Genomic DNA, 24843 nt, shown 5'->3' with positions numbered 1-24843 from the left:
CTGATCACATTCCTTATAATCTCTTGCAACACAAGAGAAGGTAGCTACTGTTTACTTGTTCGCTTGCTGAATCCCATCATCCTCATGTTACCCACTGTGTAGCAGTGTACCTGTAATCCTCCTGCTCGCATCTGACAAGACAAAGAGTGGTGTAGAGAACAGGATTCAAGGGGAATTGCAACTACCTTCTCTCTTGCTACATCAGGACATTTAAAGCTGAGACCTGGGGGCTCCAGTTGTTGCTGAACCCACATCGAGCCCAGCAAGCATGGCCAGCTGACAAGGATGATTGGAGTTGTAGGTCAAAATATCTGGAAGGCCTCAGGTGTCACATCCCTGATTTATTGAATCTTTATCCTCAATTTGAACATACGGGCTTGATAAACTTCTTCACCATATCTTTCCATTCTTTAACTCTCAAATGTAAAGAAAATACAGGATTGTATGATAGCATGATTACAAGAAATTTTAGTCAAAATGCAGGGTGATCAAGTGCTCAACCAGTGATGGTGGCCTCAGCTTAGACTTCCCATATTCAAAAGAATGCAGTGTTTAGCCAGCATCAGCTCTCGTGCTTGGTGGAGTCCTGAAAATGACTGATTCTTGCTAACAGTCCGAGATGGGGGAATAACAAAAACATTCTAAAAATCGGGGGGGGAAATCTATACTGTTCCTATTGCGTTAACACCAAAAGATCTTACAATTTAGCAGCCACTTAAACCACTTTTGGTAGGCTAGCCATCACACGAGGTGCATGCAAACAGCCAGAGTTCATTGCATTTTGCTTTATGTTTAGTGCTGCTGATAATTCCTGTAGCTGCTCATACCTTTCTCAAACAATGTTCAACCAAATAAAAAGGATACTGGACCGATGCTGGAAGAGCAGCAGGTATGTCTACACATTCAGCACACACCAATAAGGGAACACTCAGAAGATGTCATATTAAGGGATAATTTTTTAAAAAGAAGTTTTTCTGTGCAACATTGTCAATTTGAAGTCCCACTGAATCATGATGTCCCTTGACGTTTTTGTTGCTGATTTCGGATAACTTCCAACTGTTTTTTGCATTGCTGGTAGTACGTGGAAAGACTTTTATTTTCGTCTAAAAGCTTTTTATGCTCTTGTACCAGACGTGATGTATTTTGCTGGTCTTTTTCATCCTGGTCCAGTTCTGCTATTAGTTCTTGCCTAAAATAAATTTTGAAAAGTTAACATTAGAATCTCAAGAGAAATTAATTGATACTCACATTTATCTACCAACATTGCTGTTTACTAAAAAAAAAAAGTCTCAAATATTATCTAATATACTTCACAGAGGTTTGATAAAGTAATCTCCATAGGGTACAGTAGTAAGGTCTCCTTCACACCCATTTAAGTATGCATGTGCGGTAGCATGTGTGTCCACAACTATCCATGTACCATACAACAGCACATGACTTTTGAAAATTAGGCAAGGGAGCAGTGTAAACCAACCCCAAGTTCATTAATATTGATAAAAAACAATATTTCAGTAGCAGATGCCTGCTGAAGTACAGAAGATCGTTGCCACCAATATTTTGTTAGTAGTATAACTTAAGTCTATTATTTAACAAGTTTTTTGGATGCCAAAATTGTGTGTCACAAAATTATGTATGAAATTCAAGTGTGGTTTTAGTGAAGCTGTACTTGTCACTGGCTCAGTTCAGGTATGCAGCAGTTCTAGACAAATGCACTGCATGAAGCAGATGTTCACAAAGCAACTATCAGTTTGATTTTAAGGAGAACTTAGTACAGGCTTCAAGTTCTGACTCCTATATGTAGGATCATAATTAATAGTCAATGTCAAATTAACAGGCAATGATCTGGCCACAGGTTCATCCAGAAGTCAGTGTCTGTATCTGCCAAAGGTGGGGAGTATTCCTGAATCCCAACTTGTCACTGGAGTCTCAAGTGGCTTCTGTGGCTAGGAGTGCTTCTGCCCAGTTTAGGCCAATTTGCTAGCTATGGTCTTTCCTAGATTGGAATAGCCTTGCATCAGTTATCGATTCTCTGCTAACCTCTCATCTGGACTACTGCAATGTGCTGTATGCGGGGTTACACTTGACAACTGGAGTTAGTGTGGAATGCAGTCACTAAGCTGGTAAGTGAGGTAGCCTGATGGGACCATGTGTCACTGGTGGTCCTCAAAACACTGTGCTGACTGCCACCAAGCTACCAAGTTAAATTCAAGGTGTTTGTACTGGCATATAAAGCCCTATATGACACAAGTGCCACTAGGGGCTGTCTGATTGGCAGTGACTTCTGACAGGGCCTTTCTGTGGCAGTTCCCCATTTGTGGAATCTCCGACCTGGTTTGCTGCATCTGTCTCCCTTGTTATTGACTTTAAGGAGAGAATAAAAACATTTATATCCACCTAGCTATTTGATGACTGAGATACTGTTCCTGGAAACCCTGAGACCACTGTTTTCATTTGTGAGTTTTCAAACGTTTAATCATGTGTCCTGTCACCCTAGGCTCCCTTGGGAGTAAGGGTAGAATAAAAAACAAACTAATAATATTAATATTCCAGAAGATTATTTCGGCTCATAGTCTCAAAGATTATTTAGGTTTTGTCCTTTTTACACCATTCTCAAAATAGGTCACGTTCTATTTTGAGATGAACTCTTGTTAAAATAGCAGAGGCAAGAGTCACGTAGACTATTTTTTCACAACTGTCATTTCATTTAATTGATGAGATAAGCATTCAAAACACTTTCGGCCTCTAATTTTAGATGAGAAAATATTCTAGACAGAGTTGCAGTGAACTAGTTCTCCGAGTTTTCTTCTGGGTCTTAAAGAATCTACTTCATTTAGAGAGTCCAGCTGCCCCACAGTGCTCTCTTAGAGATGTACCCGTGAAGCAGAAATGGGAATACAGTGGTACCTTGGGTTACGTTACCTTTGGGTAACGTAATTTCAAGTTACGAACGCGGCAAACCCGGAAGTGCATATGCAGAAGTGCGCGCATGTGCAGAAGTGCTCTGCAGAAGTGGCGCCTCTAGATACTGACTTTTCGAGGTTAAGTACAGACCCCAGGGACAAATTAAGTTCGTATCCGGAGGGTCCATTGTACTGCTTTGCAACTGCTCCAAATGATGCACTTTCAATGATGAAGCACATTTGTCACAAGATGGGCATCCGCTGCTTCCCTTAAGACTGGAGAGTGAGTGGCATTTAACACTCAGAGAAAAGAGTGATGTTGTGACACGGCTCATGGCAGCAAGGGTTGGACTGCCTTGGGAACTGAAGAGCATGCTGTTTGCTCTGTCACAAAAAAATGGTCCTGCAGTCAAAAGTAGGAACTGCTGCCTGGCAGGTGGAATGCTGAGCTATGGTCACAGGCCAGGGTATTGGGGAAGCAATTGGGAAAAGAAGAGGAGAAATGGGGGTCTGGAATTGCAGCAACCGTCTTGGAGGAAGCTCCCATGATAGGAATGAGCCAGTCGTCACTCCTACAGCTCTAAGTTGGGAAAGACACAAATCATGGCACCAGTGTATTATGAAAAAGTTATAATTATTTTTATGTATTGTTTTAGATTATTTGTTTTTGCAGTTGTTTATTTTGTATTTTAGCTGTAGACTGCATTGTGATCTTGTGTGAAGAAGAATATATAAACAGGAATGAATGAATGAATGAATGAATGAATGAATAAATAAATAGTTTGGGAGTCATGGGAATTTCCAAGGCCTTCCCAGACTCATCCTGTTCTGAGAAATGGGACTCTGTATCTCACTAGGAAGTACAGAAACATTACTCCATGGCTTGTTGCATGTGAAATATTTATAACTATCAGCCCAATCTGCCATTCAAAGCAAGTGAAGAAGATAGTTCAACCTTGGGACATGACACAAAACAGGGAACCATACCTTTACATGTTCTTGTTTCTGTAAGCAGATTACAAATTCATCTACAGAGACTCCTAGTATTATAAGTTTATCATAACCAGAATCATGCTTGAAAATAAGAAAATGCTGCCATTTTAGAAGCAATATGTAGGGGTTTTTTTAATTTTTAAAAAATGCAATACTGTGTTAATCTACACTTTTGTTTCAGTAAAATTATCACACAAGAACAAAAAAAGGAACATATTTTACCACTTACTTTCTTTGCAACAGCAATGCAATTTCTGTCTGAACTTTCATATATTCTTGTGCCATTTTACAGTGCTGTTCAAACACAGCCATAGATTCTGAGTTTGGACATGGCTGTAAAGGCTGAAAATAAAATCAAACATGTTAAAAATGAACCAACTGTTATCTCAACACACAGCATGTCAAACCTTCTCTTTTTAAATTCAAGGGAACTAAACTATATCCAGAAAACATCTTCGCAGACCTAGGCAAACATGAAGTATACCAGAGTATTATTTTATAATCTGTAAAAGAAATATATGTGGGCAACTATTTAGCGATCATCATGACTGATGAAGCGTTTCAAGTGGCAGCCCACTCTGCTCTGGATGTCTACGTCATCCCTGGGATGGGTGACCATGCAGTTACCAATGTACTTGGTACTTGGTACTTCTTCAGCACAGAGTGTGGGATAAGAGGCTAGTGTTGGCAAGATGTAACTCTAACTTTCTGAGCTGGGCTGTCAGGGCAGCAGTTCGTTGCATCAGGTCAATTTATTCAGACATAAAGACCAGAGACTACATTTTGCATAGCTAGCTTTTTGGTTAATCAAACCAATTGCAACAGTACCCCTTTTAAAAAACAAACAAAAACAAAACTATTTTAAACATGCACATGCTAAATTTGGCTTGACTCCTGAATGCACACCAGTATAATTACACCCCCCCCCAAATCTCCTGACAACCTAGCAGTTTGAAAGCACGCCAGTTCAAGTAGATAAATAGGTACCGGTGGGAACGTAAATGGCGTTTCCGTGTGCTGCTCTGGTTCGCCAGAAGTGGCTTGGTCATGCTGGCCACATGACCCGGAAGCTGTATGCCAGCTCCCTCGGCCAGTAAAGTGAGATGAGCGCCGCAACCCCAGAGTCGTCCGCAACTGGACCTAATGGTCCTTTACCTTTTTACCCCCCAAAATGGACAAAATATTGAAGATAGAGAATTGTATCATCTATTTTTTTATTTATTAATAGGTTGTGTATTGTATGCTTCTCTTTGAAAGAAGCCGGGAAAAGAGCTTTTGCCATTAAAGGTGGCCTAAACATATTAAGCAAAAACGGAAATCACAGAATGATTTTACCTGCAATTGGTGATCTAATGTAAGATATGCCATTGGGATGGAGTTATCAGACCCATTGGTATCTGTTGGAAAAAAGACAGGTATTTTGAGTTTCAAGTGTGCAAAGTGACATCAATACATGTTGGAAGTTCTCAAAGTCCTACATAAACATTGGTTTCATGAGGAAATGATACAGGGTACTTTCACATGACTAAGTGCCACATAGCACTTGTTATCTATCTCTGCATGATGGCTGCATTTATGGCTTGCTGACTATACTAACTGATCATGCAGTGAAGTATTTAATGAGCAACTACAACCACACAGAACTGTAAAGCTGTTGGAGTGTATTAATGTCAGATATCTATCCTGTACCTTTAGTATCTAGGTGCTTTCAAGTAGTCTAATAATAATGAATGCAGTGGAGATATATTTATAAAAATAGTGTTTTTGTTGCTGTTAAATCCTCATATTCTTTCTTCAAGGAGCTTACATCTACATACAGCAGGTTTCTAGAGTCTTCCTCCAACTAGGCCTGTTCAATTTCAAAACCACATAAAAAGGTCACTTTTCCTCTCATCATACAATAATGAAAATGGCCATTATGTTGTACTTGGTCTACTGAGTGGTTTGGGCGGCGGCGGTGGGTGTGTGTCAGCAAAATAGCAATCCAAATCTACCCCAAAATCAATCCAAATCTTTTTGCAAAAGGCAGATGGATATTTCTTTGCACCAGCTACTGACTTTTGCAACTTGATTTTAAAAGGCAAACATGTATAAACACCTCTAAGCAGTTACAATTATCAAAGTTAATTAGAATTTTAAAATTATACAATTGAAAATTCAGGGCAAAAGTGTAGTCCTTATTTTAAGGACGGTTACTAAGACTTTTGCAGCCATTGCTGTCATCAGCTAGTATTGATCTGCAAGGAGAAAAATCACACAATAGCCAGTTAGCACTCCAGCTGAAATAGCAATATTGGGGTGATTAACTCCTTACACAAATCTCTGTACAAACAATACTACAGTTTCAGTACTGCCATCTCCACATGTATTGTATATGTAGGAATTTGTAATAGCATTCGCTTACAATGGCCCTCAGGAATCTACAAGATGCTGGCAATAGCATCTTTTTTCATGCACATACAGAACTGCTCATGTACATAAGTTTCCTTGTTCTCTTAAGTCAAGGCATACTTTGCAAAGACAACGAGGATTCTCTGTTGTGAAAACAAGGCATTCTGTTACTCATAAAAGATGCAATCCTTTCAGGTGCAAAGCTGTGTGTGTGGCGTGCACAAACATTGCAGTCCTATGTGTGCAGCAGGGTAGCTGAATACAGCACCCAGAATCGATCCCTACTCCAGCATCCTCCTAAAGGGAAAGAGTCCAGAACAGAGACCTTTTTGTAGTTATATCTGCAGAGATGAACAGAGTCTTTTCAACAATCCCATTATGATCTCTTCTTCCCAAAGAAGCTGGGCATCTTTGTTTTCATTTTAGAAATGGTAAAGGATTTTTCATTCTAGAAGGAGTGTGAATGTGTGGGGGTGGTGGGGACTGGGGACCAGGCTACATTTTTATAATATGAACCGTTGGATTGCCAATCTGCTATGCTTTCTTCAGGATTTTAATTTTATTCATTTGTATTTTGTTTAGTGTGCTTTTTATAGTTGTTTTATGCCATGTTGGAAGCTGCCCTGGGGACTCCCAGGGACAGGATGTAAATTCCCCCAAGTAAAATAAAAAGTTGGTGCTTTTGGACCATGTGTATATACACATTTTGGAGGTATTTATTTATTTCATAAAATTTGTATGTTGCTTGATTGTAAAAAACCAACACCCCCCCCCCCAAAAAAAAACCCAAGGCACTTTTGCAGCAGTATGTGAACCACTGGTAAAAGTTGTTTCTTCAGGTTAGCTTGAAAAAAAATCATTACGGAACAGTCATGTTTACAAAGCATTTCTTTCCTAATATTGAGTATTCATTATCACAAGAATTGGCCATTTACTATCTAATAAGAAACAACAGTTTGATTACAGTACACTGTATACAAAATGTCCATTTCTACATTATTTTGCTGTTGGATGTAATAATGCTAGAAGTACAGGTGGAAGACAGGAGTGCCTGGCGTGCTCTGGTCCATGGGGTCACTAAGAGTTGGACACGACTAAATGACTAAACAACAACACAGATGGTAATTTACTTTGCCGAAGTCAATGTAGTTATTAACACTAGAAGCACTGGGAATAAATTTGGGGAGAGTCTGATGTAGGGTAACATTCACAATCAATTAAGCCTGTCTTAAATGAAGGCATGCACATAAATGATGTACAATTTGTTTTTATTATATGTTTTATGCTAAAAAGTAACTTACATACAGCATTGGAAGAACACATTTTGTAACAAAAATTTGACACACAGCACAATGTCCAACAGTCCTGGCTCCAGGTTTTTGCATAAGAATTTAGCGGGTTCCTGTAAAATACAAATGATCACCCTCCCATGGTTCAGCACTACTGATGGAGAGCAAGCAAGTGATCAGGTGACAGCAGCAGCTTTCTCTCCCTCTGTGATGTAGTTGAGTATTTTAGATGATGCTGTGGCCTTTGGCTAGTGCAATAAAGCTTCTGATTATGGTGCGGACACAAGAGGCCAAATAAGGAGCCGCAGTCACAGCTGTAGCAACACACTCACTTGCCCTATGGTAGATGCCTAGCAGGGATTCACATTGATTTTGAACCTGAAGTTGATTAATACACACAAGCCTTGTGTGTAAATCACTACGCAAACACAGTACTTCTCAAGAGCGAGCGTTGATACTTCCAAAGCCAAACCCAAACCCAACTTTACCTGTAGAGTCATCAGGTGTCCATGGAAGACTGCGAGCTGGCTTTTCAGAGGTTGGTCCCGAGGTAGTGATCATTCTCACACTAGGACTAGATGATCTACTGTTGTTCCTGCTTTCCTGTACGTAGACATTTTTTAAAAAAAAACAACCCAAATTATTATCTTAAGCACATTGCAATTTCAGAACAACACTGTTGAAAATCTGAAATTTCTTGATTGCCAGATCAGTTAATTTTCATGAACATTTGAGAGGTTTGCTTCCCCTTGAAATAAAGAAAACAATAATATAAAAAAACATGTGAAGCAGTCCACAAGTTTCGGGAGTCATTCTTCCATGATGTTTTTCTACATGTTTCATCAGAGCTCAGGGACTTTCTAGTGACGGGGACTGCTGTCAGAAAAGAGTAGAGCTAAAAAAGCAGCAATGCCTCTTCTCCAACCCACCCACTTGGTGCCAAAGGACATATTCTTCCTCCCACTGAAAATAGCCGGTGTGGCCTCCCATCCTCAGTTTAGACTGACACCATAATGCAGCAAAGTCTTAAAGTCCCCCTTTCCCCATGCCATGATACTGATGTGGTTTGCAGCCCCTGCTGACTATTTAACGTCAAGAACAAAGGAAAAAATAATTGCATACAAGGGCTATGGCCCTCAGAAGTTGGGTTCTACCCTTTTAAAACATGGTGGGGTTTTGAGGGGGGAGGGGGGTTACTGGGCTGTTGTTTTTATTTTGATTATATATTTGTGTTTTATATTCTGATTTTGTTCTGTGAACCGCCCTGAGACCGCCGGGTATAGGGCAGTATATAAATTCAATTAACAACAACAACAACAACAACAGTATAACATCATGTAAATAAAAATCAGGATTTATTGGGAAAATAAACAGCACTATTCATCAACCAAATAAACATGGAATGGTAGGTTGGGTTAAGTGAAAGGATTCTTGGGACAAGATTGCATCAGACACAATAACCCTGCTGAAAAATGCAAAATTACAAGAACTGGCCGTAAAGGGGAACAAAGTTAGCAAGGACAAATTATTGTCATGGAAAACGAGGAGTGTTGCCCATCCTTTGGAATGTGTACACCTCTTACCTCTGCCCTGTTCCAGTCCAATCAAGCTTCTCTGTACATTTATGGATGGGCTTCTTAGAGCCCAAAGTAGGAAAAGTGCTAAGGTTATCAATGGCTACATTACACCTCCGCTACACTTCCAGGATCAGAACCGGCATGACTCTGAATACTGGTTACTGAGAAACCACAACAGAAGAGGGCTAGAGTGCTCATGTCCTGTTTGCAGGGTTGCCAGAGACATCTGGGTGGTCACTAATGGAAACAAGATGCAAGACTCGATAGACCTTTGGTCTAATCCAGTGGGGCTCTTCTTCTTATAATACATGCATAGGTAATGTGGGGCATTAATGCCCAGACGGATGGTTGTTAAAGAATATACAGAGAATTTATTGAAGGACTAATGTTATTGAACACTTTGCACCAAGATTCTGGTTGGCTTGTGGTGGGCTCCCATCTCAATGGGGAGGAAAGATTTAATCCCTGTTCTATGCTGATACAAATACAGGTGGAGCACAAGTATTAATTATGAAGGCCATGATCACACATTTCACAAAAATATAAAATGAAAAGCACCTAGGCAGCACGCATGCTGCCATTACTAGTTTGACGCTAACCATATTCAAAGCAAATGAATCAATGTTACTCATGCTACTGACATTTAAAGACTGTTGCCTGACATTCCATTAGCTCAGGTATAAAAATTAAAAACACAAAACGTAAAAGATTTCATTTCCCCCCTTCCAATGATTTCACTCCAAGCCACTAAGGACAAAGTGATGAGATGATATGTCTTTGGTATGTGCATATGTACTCAGAAATGTCACCTCAAATCACAAGGTGAAACTATGGATAAGTCAGTAGTTGTATTTTCCCTAAACACAAATTTGAGAGCTTTCAAATTCACATCGGTCTTGAAAAGTTTTACAGTAAAGCAATGAAGCTGAAGAATTCTAAGTTTTATAAATAAAGGTTTGTGCAGGCAAGAAATTGCTCTCAAATTTAGCCAAATATGTAGTAGTATAGTTAAAAAATAGTAATTAACAGCATCATATGCATAGTCAACAATAAACATTTTCAATGGGTAGCGTTAACAGAACTTGCAATCTTTTTAGGCATGTTGTGCGTTTTTCGCTTGGAACCAATTCCTACTAAGTACAATGCCATTTTCTCACCTGGAATAATACATAGGGATATAGGCTTGTTATACCATTACTAAGTCTTACCAAAAGGCAAGCAAATATACTTTAGACTATAGCAAAGGAGAGACAATATTGTGAAACTTTTCTTGCCAGTTTAAGCATCTTTAATGCAGTACAGAGCTATGGTAGAGGTTCTTCAAAGCTGTACATTGCACTTTCACAATTCTAGTGCTCTTCAGGTATTTTATAATTTTAATTTGGTGGTTTCAATTTGAAAAGAGTTGTTCACCCACAAAACATTTTTTTTAAAAAAAGTAAAATAAAATAATATTAGACAATCATTTAATGAACCAACTATGATCTTCAAGGAAAAAAAAAGCTTTTTTACCTGGTTGGAATCTGTTCCAGCAACACTAAGGTCTTGAATAGATCTGCGCCTCTGTTGTCCGTTGCCTGCTGATGAGAGAAAGAAAAAAAAAAAGGAGCTGAAATGCACTCAAACAAAATAAGGGTGTGACTGTTGCAGAAAGAGCTTGGAATTTGTACAGATCCAGCGAGAGGGAGAGAAAGAGTGTGTTTGTATATGGGGAGGAGTGGGGGAGAGCAGAAAGACAGCTGCAAAGTTTTAAGAAGAAGAAAAAAAAAAGCACCCTGCACACTGGCGTGTCAACAGAAAGCATATCCTAATACAATAACCACTCCTAACCCATGAATAGCTTCTGCACTTTCCTTCACCATCTTCTGTCACATGTGCTTTAACAGGCTTAGTGCTTGGGGGGCTGGCACTGATGACGACATCTATTTCAAGGAGGTTACGTTATGGGGATTTCTAGAGCACGGCTACTACGATAAGATGCTGCCAGTTTTCTCACTTCTTTGGATTAGTAAGCAAAATGAGTAATCAGCAGTACTGACCTGCAAATCATAATTTTGCTCTCTCTCACAGGAAAGGCCAACCCAATTTCTATTCCAGTTATAATGCTCCTGTTTAGTTGCCGAGAATCATATTATACTTATTTGTCCCATTCTTGAAAATGTAGCCTGCTTTTATATATATATAATTTTGCACCTATTACAGACCTGAATGCCATCAGTTTTTTTAATTAAAAAATTAATGGTTATATGTGATATATATATACATTGTTAAAATCTGCAAGCCAATAAAATAACAAAAGATCACAATTTTTGGGTATGCAGCATTTCCGCTAGCATTTTGCTATTCTAATGATCATTGTTTATGCTGCTTCTGGGATGAGAGATCAGTTGTCCAAAGGAAACAACAACACATTGAAATTAACAGCTGACACAATACTTAGGATTCTTCAGTCTTTGAAGGTTACATTACATAACATTTTTGTTTTAGAAAAACACAGACCAGCGGTAACGCAAGCAACCACTCCAACAATGAGAAGCACATGCATTCAGCGTCCTTCAATTGATCATTCTGTTTTACAACATGCAGTTTGGCTTTATACGAGGCCTCAATGTTGATTAAAGTGACCTAGGAACTTATTTCCAGTTTGAATATAAACGGGATAAAAAGGAAGAGAACAAACCCGTTTTCTGAATAATGTCTTGCTTAACATCTTGGGTTCCCCTTGAGTTACACACCACCAAAAGGAGTATATATTTGGGCGGTTTGTTACCCATTTCTCCCAAAGGATTTTGATTTAACAAGTTATTTAAAAAAATACAGAAAGGGAATCAGATACTTTAAAAGTTTTTAGAACTTTAGAGCAAATTTATATTGTGAGCAGCAAAGTGGTTCAGAATTTCTACGCCACTTCTGAAAATATCAATTACAGAGTACTGACACACACAAGTGCTTGACTTCCAGGTCAACTACACAAACTTCCCAAGAACTGCCTAAGTGGTCCGTGATCTGCTCCTTAAAAAGCATGCAGCAGCCTGTCATTAAGAAAATGATCATTAGGAGTTTACATTGGGAAGCACAACTTGTGATGTTTTTTTAAAAAAGCAGTTGCTCATTAACAGATTTATGCAGTTGGTCACAGGCTCTAGCAACTTAGCATGGACCTCAAGATGATCCACTCATGACTGATGTAACAATTATGTCCACATTTCATTCAACAGCTCCGTTCTAAAATTAGCTTAACTGAAATAAACTTGTAAAAAATATCTGGAATTCCCATTCTCCTTTCAGATTAGCAACATTTGTGAATCTAAAGAACCCAGCACATGTGCTGCTGAAACATTATATCATGGCCACCAAAAAGTTAAAATAATCAGGGTGGGGTAGAATTAAAAATGCTTTTATATATTTATATTCAAGAAGGTTGTGCTCTGTAGCACTGACGACACCAAACTGCTTTAAATGAGAAACCTCCAGATTAGCAGCGTGAGATTTAAAGCAAGCTGTTAGGCTAAGGCATTTTCATTGCAGTTAACTAGTACTGGCATAGGGCAAGCAGCTCAAGCACAGCCAAACAAACAGGAAATCGATAAATACTTGTTGCTCCTGGATCAATATCAGCTTAGGGGTCCAGCCATAAAAACACAAGCTTCCAGCACGGAAATCAGTTAGCTCCAGTTATAAACACTGCCCTTGAACACAACTCAGAAACTTCAACTGGTCCAAAATGCAGCAGCCAGATTATATGCCTTTAGAATGCATATAACCCATTCCAAAACAGCTACATTGGTTGCCAGTTCATTTCCAGGCCCAATTCACGATGCTCACATTACTGTTTAAAACCCCTCAAATGATTAGGCCCCAAATATTTGACAGACCGCCTCCTTTCCTATAGACCCTCTTGGGTATTAAAATAAGCAGGTCTTGGTATTTCTGCCACCGTCAGAAGTCCTGGTGGTGCCCCCAGGAGAGCATTTTCTGTGGCACCCAAAGTATGTCTGCCACCTTCACTATACAGCTTTTAGTGAATGCTGAAAAGGCATCTCTTTACATTGGCCTTTAACACCTGAGATGCGTGTTTCAGGACACCTGTGACTGCAATTTGTTTTAAGTGTTTTTAATACTGAATTTTAAATTGTTGTAAACCACACTGTTGGCAAAGAGCAGGCAGTAAATTTAATAAATATTACTACTACTACTATTTTTTAGAAGTAACCATCTTACTCTTTACGAACCGAAAACAATGCTGTTAAAACACAAGAGAATATCCTACTGCAAGGAGTGCCATTCAAGTGATTATGTAATTTGGGGGTAAAAGGTAAAGAGAAGCCTTTGAAAAGCACCATAACCCTAAATGTTAATGATAGGTAAACAAATTTTGGGTGGGGAGATACTTAACATGTGTACTGACCACCAATCAATACATGTGTTTCTTTACTTTAAATTCTGGTTCAAATCCTTCCCCTGAGAAGTTTAGTGAAGTGTTATAGATACTGTAGAATCTGTCACTCTAGCTGTTTTAGTTGAGGGATTGTGGCAAAGGATACATTCCACAGTATACAGAAGCATGAGTAAATTCAAAGGGCTTAAATCAGGGTTATCAATGAGACACTTGTGGGCACCAGTGTGCCTGCCAGTACCTCCTATGGTGCCTGCAACAGGTCTCAGTAAATGTCCCATCAAAAATCTGGACAGAATGAGAATAAATGTCCTTTTTGTCCTGTCGCTGTTTGCCCTATTTTGGCCTCTCCTACATGTCCCCTGAAACATGACCACACTTCATGCTCACCCTTTTGTTGTGAGCAGAGAAAAGGTGCAAATATGGCAATGGCTTATTATCTGAGGGAGAGGGATCTGCTGCACCATTTTGTGGTCCTGTCACTTTCTGCTCTTTTAGATATGGCAGCCATTTTGTGCTATGCCCCCTGGCAGCCATTTTATGACTGGCACTCATGGCACTGCCTCCAAATAACGAATGTGCCCCAAAAGATTGACAATCCCTGCTTTTAATTATACTACAACCTCACAACTGTAACTTGCTAATGAACTAGTATACTTGCATATTTTCTTAGCTCTGCATTTTAAGTGAATTGGATTTGTGCTTCCTGGATTTATGGAATGGAATGCATTAACCCTTTGTTTTTCACAAATCTTGACACAAAATAAATACCAAAATGCATACAAATAATGTGCACCTTGTGAAGAAATGTTTAAAATAATGCATATTTTTGTGCTGGTTAAAATAAACTTGGACTGTTCTGGAAATGAGATACATGAAATAATATTGTGAAACTGGCACAACCAGAAATAGATTGATCTGAGCCAACAGTGAATCCCAAAGTAAAAAACACAGGAAATATGTAAAAAATAATAATGCAAATACCATCCTGTGCAAAACATTTATGAATGAATGTTTGGCATGCCAATTTTCCTCATAAACATATATGAAAAACAGGTTCAATGACTGAACCTGTTTGAAAACACTGTTTCATTCATCTGAAAAGGTGATCTCCATGCCTACAGAAGTTTATGATTGAATTCATTTGTTACTGTTGTTCCAGAAACACTTGGATTGCTGAGAATGCAATGAAGAAGTTCCTAACCACTTGTCACCAGATTCCTTATCACTTGGGCAACAGCAGAGGTGCTGGCCTTTGTTTCCAGGCCAAGTTCTAGGCTATGCATCATATCTTGACTATTTAGAATTCCTTTCAAAACTTTCTTTGCTATGTCCCAAGACATCGCATAACATTGTATTCATTTTTTAACTCAGGGTGTAATAGAACTTTTTATAAAGTATTTGGTACATGAAATTCGCTAAGCTATTTGGCTAGGAATAACTACTATATGAAGGTCATTTGTTAAGAATGTTTTGATTGTCACTTTGTTTCTGTATATTTGTCAATCTTACATAGAGCATTCATTACTCAACAGGCGTCATTCCTATTTAATTATAAAGTTGACAAAAATAGACTTGGACCCTAAAATAAATCAAGAAGTTCAGAGAGAATGCTTCCTGTTCCCTCCTTTCCAGCACTGCACTCTGTATAAGATTCTTATTGCTAACACTTCCCTGTACTGTCACGTGATTTCCATCCTTCCCAGAAGCCCGCTCTAAGGTGAGGTGCAGGGCAGTGGGGTGGGAGAAGGAACTGCAATATATATATATATATATATATATATATATATATATATATATATATATATATGAGCCCAGGTAACTTCTGTGGGTGAGGCATGCATCCAGTTTTGAACTGCTTCTTGCTTCATAGCTCACCCCATTCAGAAAGGCCCACCAAACTTTCAGACGTCTGGGGGAATACAGGAAAGTGCTCTTTTGCCAATCCCTTTCTCTGAGCACTTATTATGATCCAATACATTGTTGTAAATTACTTATGACTGGAAACTTAATTATTGTTGCAAACTTAACTAAGGATGAGACTGTTCCAAAGTGTGAAGAAAGTATATAGTGTTTTGACCACTTCAACTTAAAAACATGTTAAATTGAGAGAAGGAAGTCACAGTAACAAGACATCTGTGACAGAATAGCAACTTTTTGGAGAAGAAAATATATTAATGTACATGTGTACCTGTGTTTTTTTAATAACAAGTGTGTCTCTTTCTGAAATCTGATTGTATCCATCGACCAGTGGACCATCCAGAGCAGATTTGGTGTGGATGAGAGAGAGAGAAGAGGCGGGATGAGGAGAGGAAGGAGAAATCACTGGATCTTGCCCTACATTTTTATTCATAAATATTTATTTTAAGTTCTTTATTTACTGCATGGCCTTCCATATATTCCCTTTATGTATTAATAGTAATTAGTAAAAATTAAAACTAACAAAATATAGTTGTAACAAATGCATTTATATCTCAGGCTACATTTAGTCAGTCTTAGTAGATATTGCATACTTTCTTAAAATCTGTTATTTTAACCATATCTGGTGCACTGGCATAAACCATATACATGGGTTTAAATAACCATTTAATTATTACTATAGCCAAAACTGGTCTGATATAATTTTGATAATGTAGTTGTTATTTAATCATTCAAAATGCAGACTTGTTTCACATATTAACCTTTCTAAGTAAGAGGTTTTTTTTATGAAGAGAACCATTTGGATTTGAAAGACAACAGTGGTATGTTGACATAATTCAGGAAAATTTATCCTGAGAATCATATTAATAGTTCATTTTTAAAAAATCAAGTTCTTTCTACACTGAGAATTTGAACAAATTCACCTGTTGTTATTATTATTATTATTATTATTATTATTATTATTATTTACTAGTTCAAAGAATTGTGTTAATTTGCAATGGGAGCAAAAGCCTTCTTTTTCTCATGCATCTTTAGCATGTAGTGCCAGCTTGTTAATTCATTAACAGGAGCAAGAAGTATTTAAAGAACTGATCATTATTCCAGCATCCATGTCAATGGCCCACTTTGCCGGTATGTGATACCTGGTTTGATGATCTCTGGGACATCCAGAATGTTGCCAAATGAAGCAGTTTTACGATGGCCTCGTTTAGGTTTGGAAAAGGCTGAAAAAACACATACACACATACAATACACATGCAAACGACTACAATTTTAACACAAATCATTCAGACTAAAACTGCACCTTTTACTCAACTTGGTTAAACTGGAGACCATGCAAAAAAGGTCATGCAGAATGGTCTGCACAGCTTTCCATTCATGCTCAAAACTGTAAAGCATTTGTTAAGGGCAACAAACATAAGTACGGTCAACAACGTAACACAGCACTTTATTAGTTATAGTTAGAAAGACAAAATCCAAACAAACAAAGCGGAATGGTAAAGGAGAGAGGGAAAACCAAAGTCTGGTCACAAAATAAACTAAACTGTCCACTGGCTCCACTTCACTAATATACTAATAAGATGTCTGCCACATGTGGCAGTCTAAATATTTTCTAAAAAGTGTTCCTCTCAAAAGATTTTAGTGAAAACGCCTATACATTTTCAAGAAAGCTTTTTTGATTTACGTGCACTAACATTGCCAGATTATTCCCTGCCACCCACTTTTCAGCTGGAAACTGACTGGAACTGCCATTTTGAAGGAGAGTCAGAATCAGCAACCTCCATAATATTAAACACAATGAAAGATTAAAATGATGAAATATAAGTATTTTCTGGAAGTGAAATGTGTAATGGAAAGCTTTGGAATTAAATACAGCTGTTAATGCTACCAGTAACATAAAGAAGGGTGGTGACAGTGGTGGTATAATGGCCCAACGAGTTAAGTTAAAAGCTCCTTCTTAAGAACAAATAACAGGTCTGGGAATGCTGTTCTATAAAAATCTTATGAATACGGTGGATGAGAATCTAGCAATATTTAGTGCCTTCACCAATCCCTGTATACCATCGGGTTCATTGATATGTATGTATTGTATGGTACTTCTAAGTTGGGTTAAGTTTGTTTTACAGTACAGTGGTACCCCGCAAGACGAACGCCTCGCGAGACAAAAAACTCGCAAAACGAAAGGTTTTTTCGTTTTCGAGTTGCCTCGCAAGACGAATTTCCCTATGGGCTTGCTTCGCAAAACGAAGCTTGCCCCGGGGACAGCGGGTCTTCTCTTTTGAAGCAAGGGGCGGCGGGGAGATCGCTTCTCCCCACCGCCCCTTGATTCAAAAGAGGTCCGGGGGCAGCTCTTCCCGCTGCCCCCGGACCTCTTTTGAAGCAAGCGGCTGCGGGGAGATCGCGTCTCTCCGCAGCCGCTTGCTTCAAAAGAGATCCCGGACCTCTTTTGAAGCAAGCGGCTGCGGGGAGATCGCGTCTCTCCGCAGCCGCTTGCTTCAAAAGAGATCCCGGACCTCTTTTGAAGCAAGCGGCTGCGGGGAGATCGCGTCTCTCCGCAGCCGCTTGCTTCAAAAGAGATCCCGGACACCTGCCCCAGCCGCCGGGCTTCGTAGCGCTGCTGCGAAGCCGGGCGGGGGGGGCGGGAACATCTGCCCCAGCCGCCGGGCTTCGTAGCGCTGCTGCGAAGCCGGGCGGGGGGGCGGGAACACCTGCCCCAGCCGCCGGGCTTCGTAGCGCTGCTGCGAAGCCGGGCGGGGGGGGCGGGAACACCTGCCCCAGCCGCCGGGCTTCGTAGCGCTGCTGCGAAGCCGGGCGGGGGGGCGGGAACACCTGCCCCAGCCACCCCGCTTCGGAACGCTGCTCCGAAGCGGGGTGGGGGGGCGGGAACACCTGCCCCAGCCGCCGGGCTTCGTAGCGCTGCTGCGAAGCCGGGCGGGGGGCGGGAACACCTGCCCCAGCCACCCCGCTTCGGAAGGCTGCTCTGAAGCAGGGGGGGGGGGCGGGAACACCTGCCCCAGCCGCCGGGCTTCGTAGCGCTGCTGCGAAGCCCGCGCCCCCCAGCCTTCAGAAGAGGTCCGGGGACAGACTGTCCCCGGACCTGGTCTGAAGGCGGTTTCCCTAGGAACGCATTAATTGATTTTCAATGCATTCCTATGGGAAACCGTGCATCGCAAGACGAAAAAACCGCAAGACGAAGAGACTTGCGGAACGAATTAATTTCGTCTTGCGAGGCACCACTGTATTGTATTCTATTCTATTTCTAAGATGTAACATGCCCTGGGACCTTATGGAAAAGAGTTGGCCACAAACATAAATAAATAACAGTAATGTTGCCAGCTCCAAATATAGATCACTTCTGGACTAGAATGTAGAACTGTGGGTATAGGGCGGTATATACTACTACCACCACCACTACTACTACTACTAATAGGATGAACATAGCAGATTTGACCATGGGCAACATTCCCTGTAGTTAAAAGATTTAAATTCTGTTGCTTTAGCCAATTGCTTGCAATAAGAGCATATAAGCAGGAGTTGTTGCTCTCATTGGTTTTCTAATAGAGGCCACACATCAATCTTTAAAACATTTATTTTATTCTAGGCACCATAACTTCTGATTTAGACAGTCATGGAATTGGAGCATTCTGCTCCACCACATTTACATAAACATAATTAGATGATCTCCATTTTGAAGTTTCTCCTGGAATTATATGTTATTGATTTGGGTACTTGACATTTTCAAATTAGCCTTCTTTAAATCAAAAGGATACCCAGATCAAAATCTAAGAACAAAGAATTGCCTCTCAGTTTTCTCTACTGCTCCACTGAAGTCAGGAAACTGATCTAGTATAAAAACTAATGACAAACCAGTATCAGTTCCAGTGTGTATATCTGTTTTATGTCACCTAATGAAGTGAGTGTGTAGTCAAAATGTAATTTAAAAACACCATCCTACGCATGTCTACTCATTGAATTCATGTGTATGAATGTTCAATGGGACTTTCTCTTTGTTAATTTTGTACAGGAATGCAATTGTAGCCATTTACAAGGACATATTAAATGTTGAACTATTACTGACAGAAGAGAACCTACGATCTCAAAGGCTGGGATTTAGTCATCCCATTTGCCTGTTGAAAACTTTGCTTCATCGTTGTTCGGCCAATATCTCACCAGAAGTAAGCAACAGAAAGGTTGATTGATAAAATAAAAATGTCTGTTTAGTAAGGGCACATTAACCGGTTCAGAATACCAATAATTTTCCATAGTACAAAAAAACCATCTTTAATATACAAATAGATTAAACAACATCGCTTTAGTTATGTCAATCCCAATTAAGCTGTGGTTGCCTTTTATAATAAATTATTATATTATAATTAGCGACATAGTACATTTTAGGTACTCCACTAATTTACTAAAAAACGGAAATGGAAGCCTTATTTAGATCCTTTCAGACCTCAAGCCAGGGTAGAAAAAAGTGGGTGCTCTGGCCCCATTTAGGCACCTCCCTCTGCACAACACAAGATTAACGCGGTCAAATACTCCAGACATGCTCTCTGCCTCAGCTTTGATCATACCAAATATCTGAGGGGCTCCTTGAGAAGGTTCACCTGGAAGCCCCTGGCAACTCTGATCTATTGTGAGCAGCTGGGAGAAAGGCCCTGAAACAAAGTCTGGACACCCACTTTGCCTTTGTTTCCACGCTCTGAGACAGCAGCTTCTGCCTTCCAACCATTTCAGGATGATGAATAGGCATGCAATTTTCTGTTCTGTTTATGAATTCTGTGCATTCTTAAATCACAGACTTGAATTCAGAGTTCATTACAAAAGGCCATACACAACACTTTTTAGTTACAATATAGTAAAGAGTAACTAGAATTCTCTACAAAAGATCACCATATTTTAATTTAATAACTACCTTACGTATGCACCAGTTTCCTCTTACATGTGGAGAATTCCAGTTTTTCAATTAAACCAGCTGTTCTTAAAATGCAGAAAATATTCCAGGCAAATGAAAACATTCAGTCCTAAAGGGAACTGCATAGATTTAGAAAAATAAAGTGACCAACTTTAACAGTCATGGACATACCCAGAGAAGGCAAAAATAATTGCATATATGCCTCACTCATCTTCTTGCAACACAAGTGCACTTAACTGAGAGTCAGACTGCACCCAGAATAACCCGTTTCAATGGCGAAGGATGGGGGTGGGCGAGTAGAATTAAATAGCATCACAAATGTGCACAGCTGACAAAATGATCCTTCTCTCCTGCAGTCCTCAGGTAGATACATCTTGTGCCAGCAAGCTCCACTGGTGCAAGGTTCATCCACCTGATTGTGGATGATTTTCTCCTCCTACAATGCAGCTCTCTCTGTTCATTTTGGTCCTATAGCCCCTGGCAGAACTTATTGATCTCGGTCCCATTTCCCTAGCCATTTAGTAAGATTCTTTTACCTGTGGTAGCAGCAATTCTTGCTTCAATTTCAGACATATCAGCACTCATTCGTTTGCTTTCTCCCGAAACAAGGGTTGACTGCGGTCGCCCACGAACGTCTGACAAGCTCTCGACACTGCTACCGCGAGATGGAGGTAAGCTCAAACGGCCAGGCTCTCCCTGCAGAAAACGAAACACTTTACAATGATTCAAAAACTAATTGCAGAAATGGGTGAACAAATAAAGTTTGCATGAATAATACATCTGCAGCCGCCATTTTCATTTAGTTCTTAAGATGATATGCAAGCCCATAATAACCACTCTCAGAAGAAGAGTAGGCAGTAGGTTTATGCTTCTGTTAACGTATAAACATATGTTTAAGGCATGGAACTTATTTTTATGCTCTCTGCAAACCTGGATCTCCATAACAAAAGCAGTAGTAGTTAGATTTGATAAATGTCTTTAAATCTTGTGTATTTTTTTTGTCACAAACTCTGAATAGGTACTTACTGTCAGAGTTTTAAAATGATTTAATATGTATTTTTCAAGCAGTAATGGTTAGGGAGATCTCATTATTTTGATTTTAAAGTTTCCTTAATAACTATTATTTCTATGTTCTTACCGACTGCTTTGCTGAATTTTTCATCTGCTGGGCCAGTTTTGACTCCAAGCGTTTAATAGTGTCATTGGTAGCAGTTCCTGGAAAGTCATTTGGTTCCATGTTGGCATCACTCTTGTTACTAGTATTTGTGGAAGTCATATCCATGAAGGAACCTATACATTTTAGAAGTATGTTACTTTACTTGAGAAGTCACTCATGACTACAAAACTACAGTTTTAAATATTGGTTGTATTCTATTTCTTATTTTTAGATTATTATTTTTTTAAAACCCCCAAATAGACTGCATAACTACAGCCTTAACATATTTGTTAGAGTTACGGATTTATCCCAGTATGTGAAAATCAAATTCATCCTCTCAACACAACAAATCACTAGTACTAAAGGTATTTTGTTTGGAAACATGACAGGCAGTGCTGCTAATGGATACCAGTTCTGCTGACATAAATCCTTCTTTAGAAGGCTTAGGTGTTTCAGCTAAACCCCGGTTTCAGAATAGCATGATCCTGCATATCTTTTAAATATGGACTGCAAAGTTGTTATCTTGTTTATTTCTTTCTGTGAGCATATGAGATGGATAGCACTAAACTTTATGAGGAATAAATCTGAACATAAAGCTAGCTTCCAGGTAATTTCTCCACATATGAGTTAAGGCATTTCACAGTAACTTTATGTGAAAAGGATTCCTTAGTCTGCTGAAATCATCGTACCATCAATCAACTACAAGAAAGAATATCTTACACTCTGCAGTACTGTTTATCTACAGACTTACTGTATGTAAGGCATTTGAGGCAGAAACATTTATGCTTCAAATATTTAAGGCATAAGAAGCAGAACTAACTCTCTGTGGGGAAGGGTTGTATCTCAGTGGCAGAGCAGAGGCTCTGTGGTCTTTCCAGGCGGGGTTGGGAACAAATACTGTCTGGAATTCTGCTTTCTGACAATCAAGAAAACACTGAGCAAAGAACTGACTCAGTATAAGAGAGCTTCCTGTTCCTATGCTGTCTGTGGATTACAGCCCATATTAAGAAAATATTAAACACAATGGTTGTTCCATGGTGCCTTAAAAAAACATCTGAAACAGTATGTAGGTGAGTCTTACCATGACAGCTTAGTACAATGCTACAAAAGAAAAAAGATTGCTTGCTTCTAGAGTTATACCAAATACTGCTGCGCCAATACGACATCTTTTGCTGTGTTATAGACACTGTAAATTGGGAACTCATACTAGTGCAGTGGTTCTGGGCTATGCCTATACCATTTATCTGCTGACACAATGAGCAGTAGGACATTGTGCAATTTTTTAAATTCTACAAAATCTTAATTAATAATCAACTACTTATGCATATAATCTACTTACCTGTGCTAGTGGCAGAGTTGCTTTGGCCTTCATCAGAATACTGACAAGGGTATTGTAGAGGTTCCTCTGCTCCTGGAAAGTACTGCAAAGACGTAAAGGAGGAAAAGCTCAATGATCGACAAATTCATTTTGTCTCCTGGCACACTGGACAGAACATGAAACAGGAAAAATCAATACTGCATATATTATTTTAGTAAACTCCCATAGATCTTCAGCTTGATTCTCAAAATCTGAGGTTGGATGTTTGGTATAAAGCCAGTTTATTCTTTAACTAAAAAGTCATGACAACATAAAAATGTCAAACAGACATAAGTACAAGGAGAGATGTAGCATGATTCATATGTATGAATGACAACACTCAGCTAACATAAAAGATGTATGCAGTCTTTCTACTGTGATATTAAATAAATGGCAATATTTGTTTAACAGCATCAGTCAAAATATACTGAAACACTACTCATTAGACAATCCTGATGTTCAGTAATGAAAGGCAGTATTCATTTTGCAAAGTTGACTCCAAATGTGACTGTAGAAAAGTCTCATAAATAGTTTACTAGCACAAGAGATATATGATGTGGCTACATATGTTTGCCAGTAATCCTGGCAACAGAGATGTGAACATTTCCATTCTAGGCTTGCATACCAGCATAATTTCTATTACACATTTCCACTGTAATCTTGCATATTATGCAAATACAGTAAAGTAATTTGTAAACATGGGTCCCAAGTGACATGTTACTTTCTCTTTTGTTACTTCAAGAAATTAGATAGCTATCTCTAGATTGCAGCATAGATCTTTCCAATGGCTATGAAGGCTAAAGCAGTTATAACAAGATTGTTGTAATTAGGTTGTAAGGCTGAAACTGTCGCAGGTAGTTGAAAGAGGATTCCTAGGTGAAATGCTATGGGAATCTGTCCTGGCAAATCTCAGGCTTCAAAGCTCCCCACTTTTCTCTTTTCACCTGACATGAGGATCTTCAGTATCTGCTTTTAAATAAACCAGAGTTCCTTGCTATGACCAAACTTGCAGGAACTGTGGTTAGTTTAAACATGATTTATATTCAAAAGTAAGGCTCAAATCATCGTTCACTATGGCTTGCTAATAAACCATAATTTCAATAAACTATACTTTGGGCATAACAATGAAGTGGGGTGTGTGTTTAAAATTTGATGCTTCTGATCTCCTCCTTGCAGCTATGACAGAGTGGAAAGGTGAGGAGTACCTGATAGTGAGACTTGTTCTGAAAGTGCTAAACAGTAATTTAGCATGATGTGCAAACTGGGCCTGAATGGAATATTTTACAATGTATTTCTGTGGGTGGGGAAGCAGTAAGAAAAAGTCTCAAATAGAGTAAAAAATATAGTCTGCTGTTTACCTTTGCTTCAGGGTGTTCAAAGCAGAAGAGAATTATTCCTCCGAACAAAACCACCCAACATTCTACTAACAAAATTAAGCTAACCTCAATCATTAGAAAGCAGTCAAATAAAAAATTTAAAAAGGAATGCAAATGTTTCGGAGATTGTGTGTTAAAATATTGTTCTAAGAAATATATGCTAATATGCCTAGAATAAAAATGTAAAGTATATCTATGATTTGGAAAAGAGAAGAGATAAAAGAAATAAAAAGAACGAGACATTTGGAGAATGCAAAGATAAAGGTGGAAATAGAGATTCAAAGAAGTTGAATTGTGGCAGAGGGAAGCTGCGGGGCGGGGGAGGTATTATATGGTAAGTATGTAATATGTGCTTTCAATATTTTTGGATTGTATTCAATCTAATTTTCTTTCTTTTTTTGCTATTGTTAGCTTTTTTCTGTACTACTTATTTAAACAAAATATATAAAAAATCAAAATAAAGTTTTACAATATGCAGAACATTATCCCAAGCCAGCAAATTCTTATGGGCTGGATGTTCTGGAGCATATAACTTCTGTTGGTCTTCCATTATCATTCTCTTCTACAATGGTG

The 24843-nt window shown here is 39.1% G+C and overlaps 1 protein-coding gene across 3 annotated transcripts in view; it reads right to left on the bottom strand.

The window, feature by feature from the left end:
- Nucleotides 1-341: 341 nt before the first annotated feature.
- Nucleotides 342-24843, bottom strand: part of MAP3K7 (mitogen-activated protein kinase kinase kinase 7) — a 36194-nt gene continuing 11692 nt past the window's right edge. Inside the window, exons 9-17 of one of the 3 annotated variants that reach the window (XM_081907003.1) lie at nucleotides 22877-22958; nucleotides 21520-21671; nucleotides 20918-21077; nucleotides 16609-16689; nucleotides 10663-10730; nucleotides 8062-8176; nucleotides 5229-5290; nucleotides 4123-4235; nucleotides 342-1189 (exon numbers count right to left, since the gene is read on the bottom strand). In XM_081907003.1, the coding sequence (XP_081763129.1) occupies nucleotides 1009-1189; nucleotides 4123-4235; nucleotides 5229-5290; nucleotides 8062-8176; nucleotides 10663-10730; nucleotides 16609-16689; nucleotides 20918-21077; nucleotides 21520-21671; nucleotides 22877-22958 (1014 nt within the window). In that variant the 3' untranslated portion in view covers nucleotides 342-1008. The remainder of the gene's footprint in view (nucleotides 1190-4122; nucleotides 4236-5228; nucleotides 5291-8061; nucleotides 8177-10662; nucleotides 10731-16608; nucleotides 16690-20917; nucleotides 21078-21519; nucleotides 21672-22876; nucleotides 22959-24843) is intronic. The other 2 variants (XM_081907005.1, XM_081907004.1) reach the window with 2 other exon arrangements.

The sequence above is a fragment of the Podarcis melisellensis genome, assembly GCF_964234715.1.
Source record: "Podarcis melisellensis genome assembly, chromosome: 3".
Classification (NCBI taxonomy): domain Eukaryota; kingdom Metazoa; phylum Chordata; class Lepidosauria; order Squamata; family Lacertidae; genus Podarcis; species Podarcis melisellensis.
Note: the sequence above shows the minus strand (reverse complement) of the source record. Positions and strands in the feature narration are given on the sequence as shown.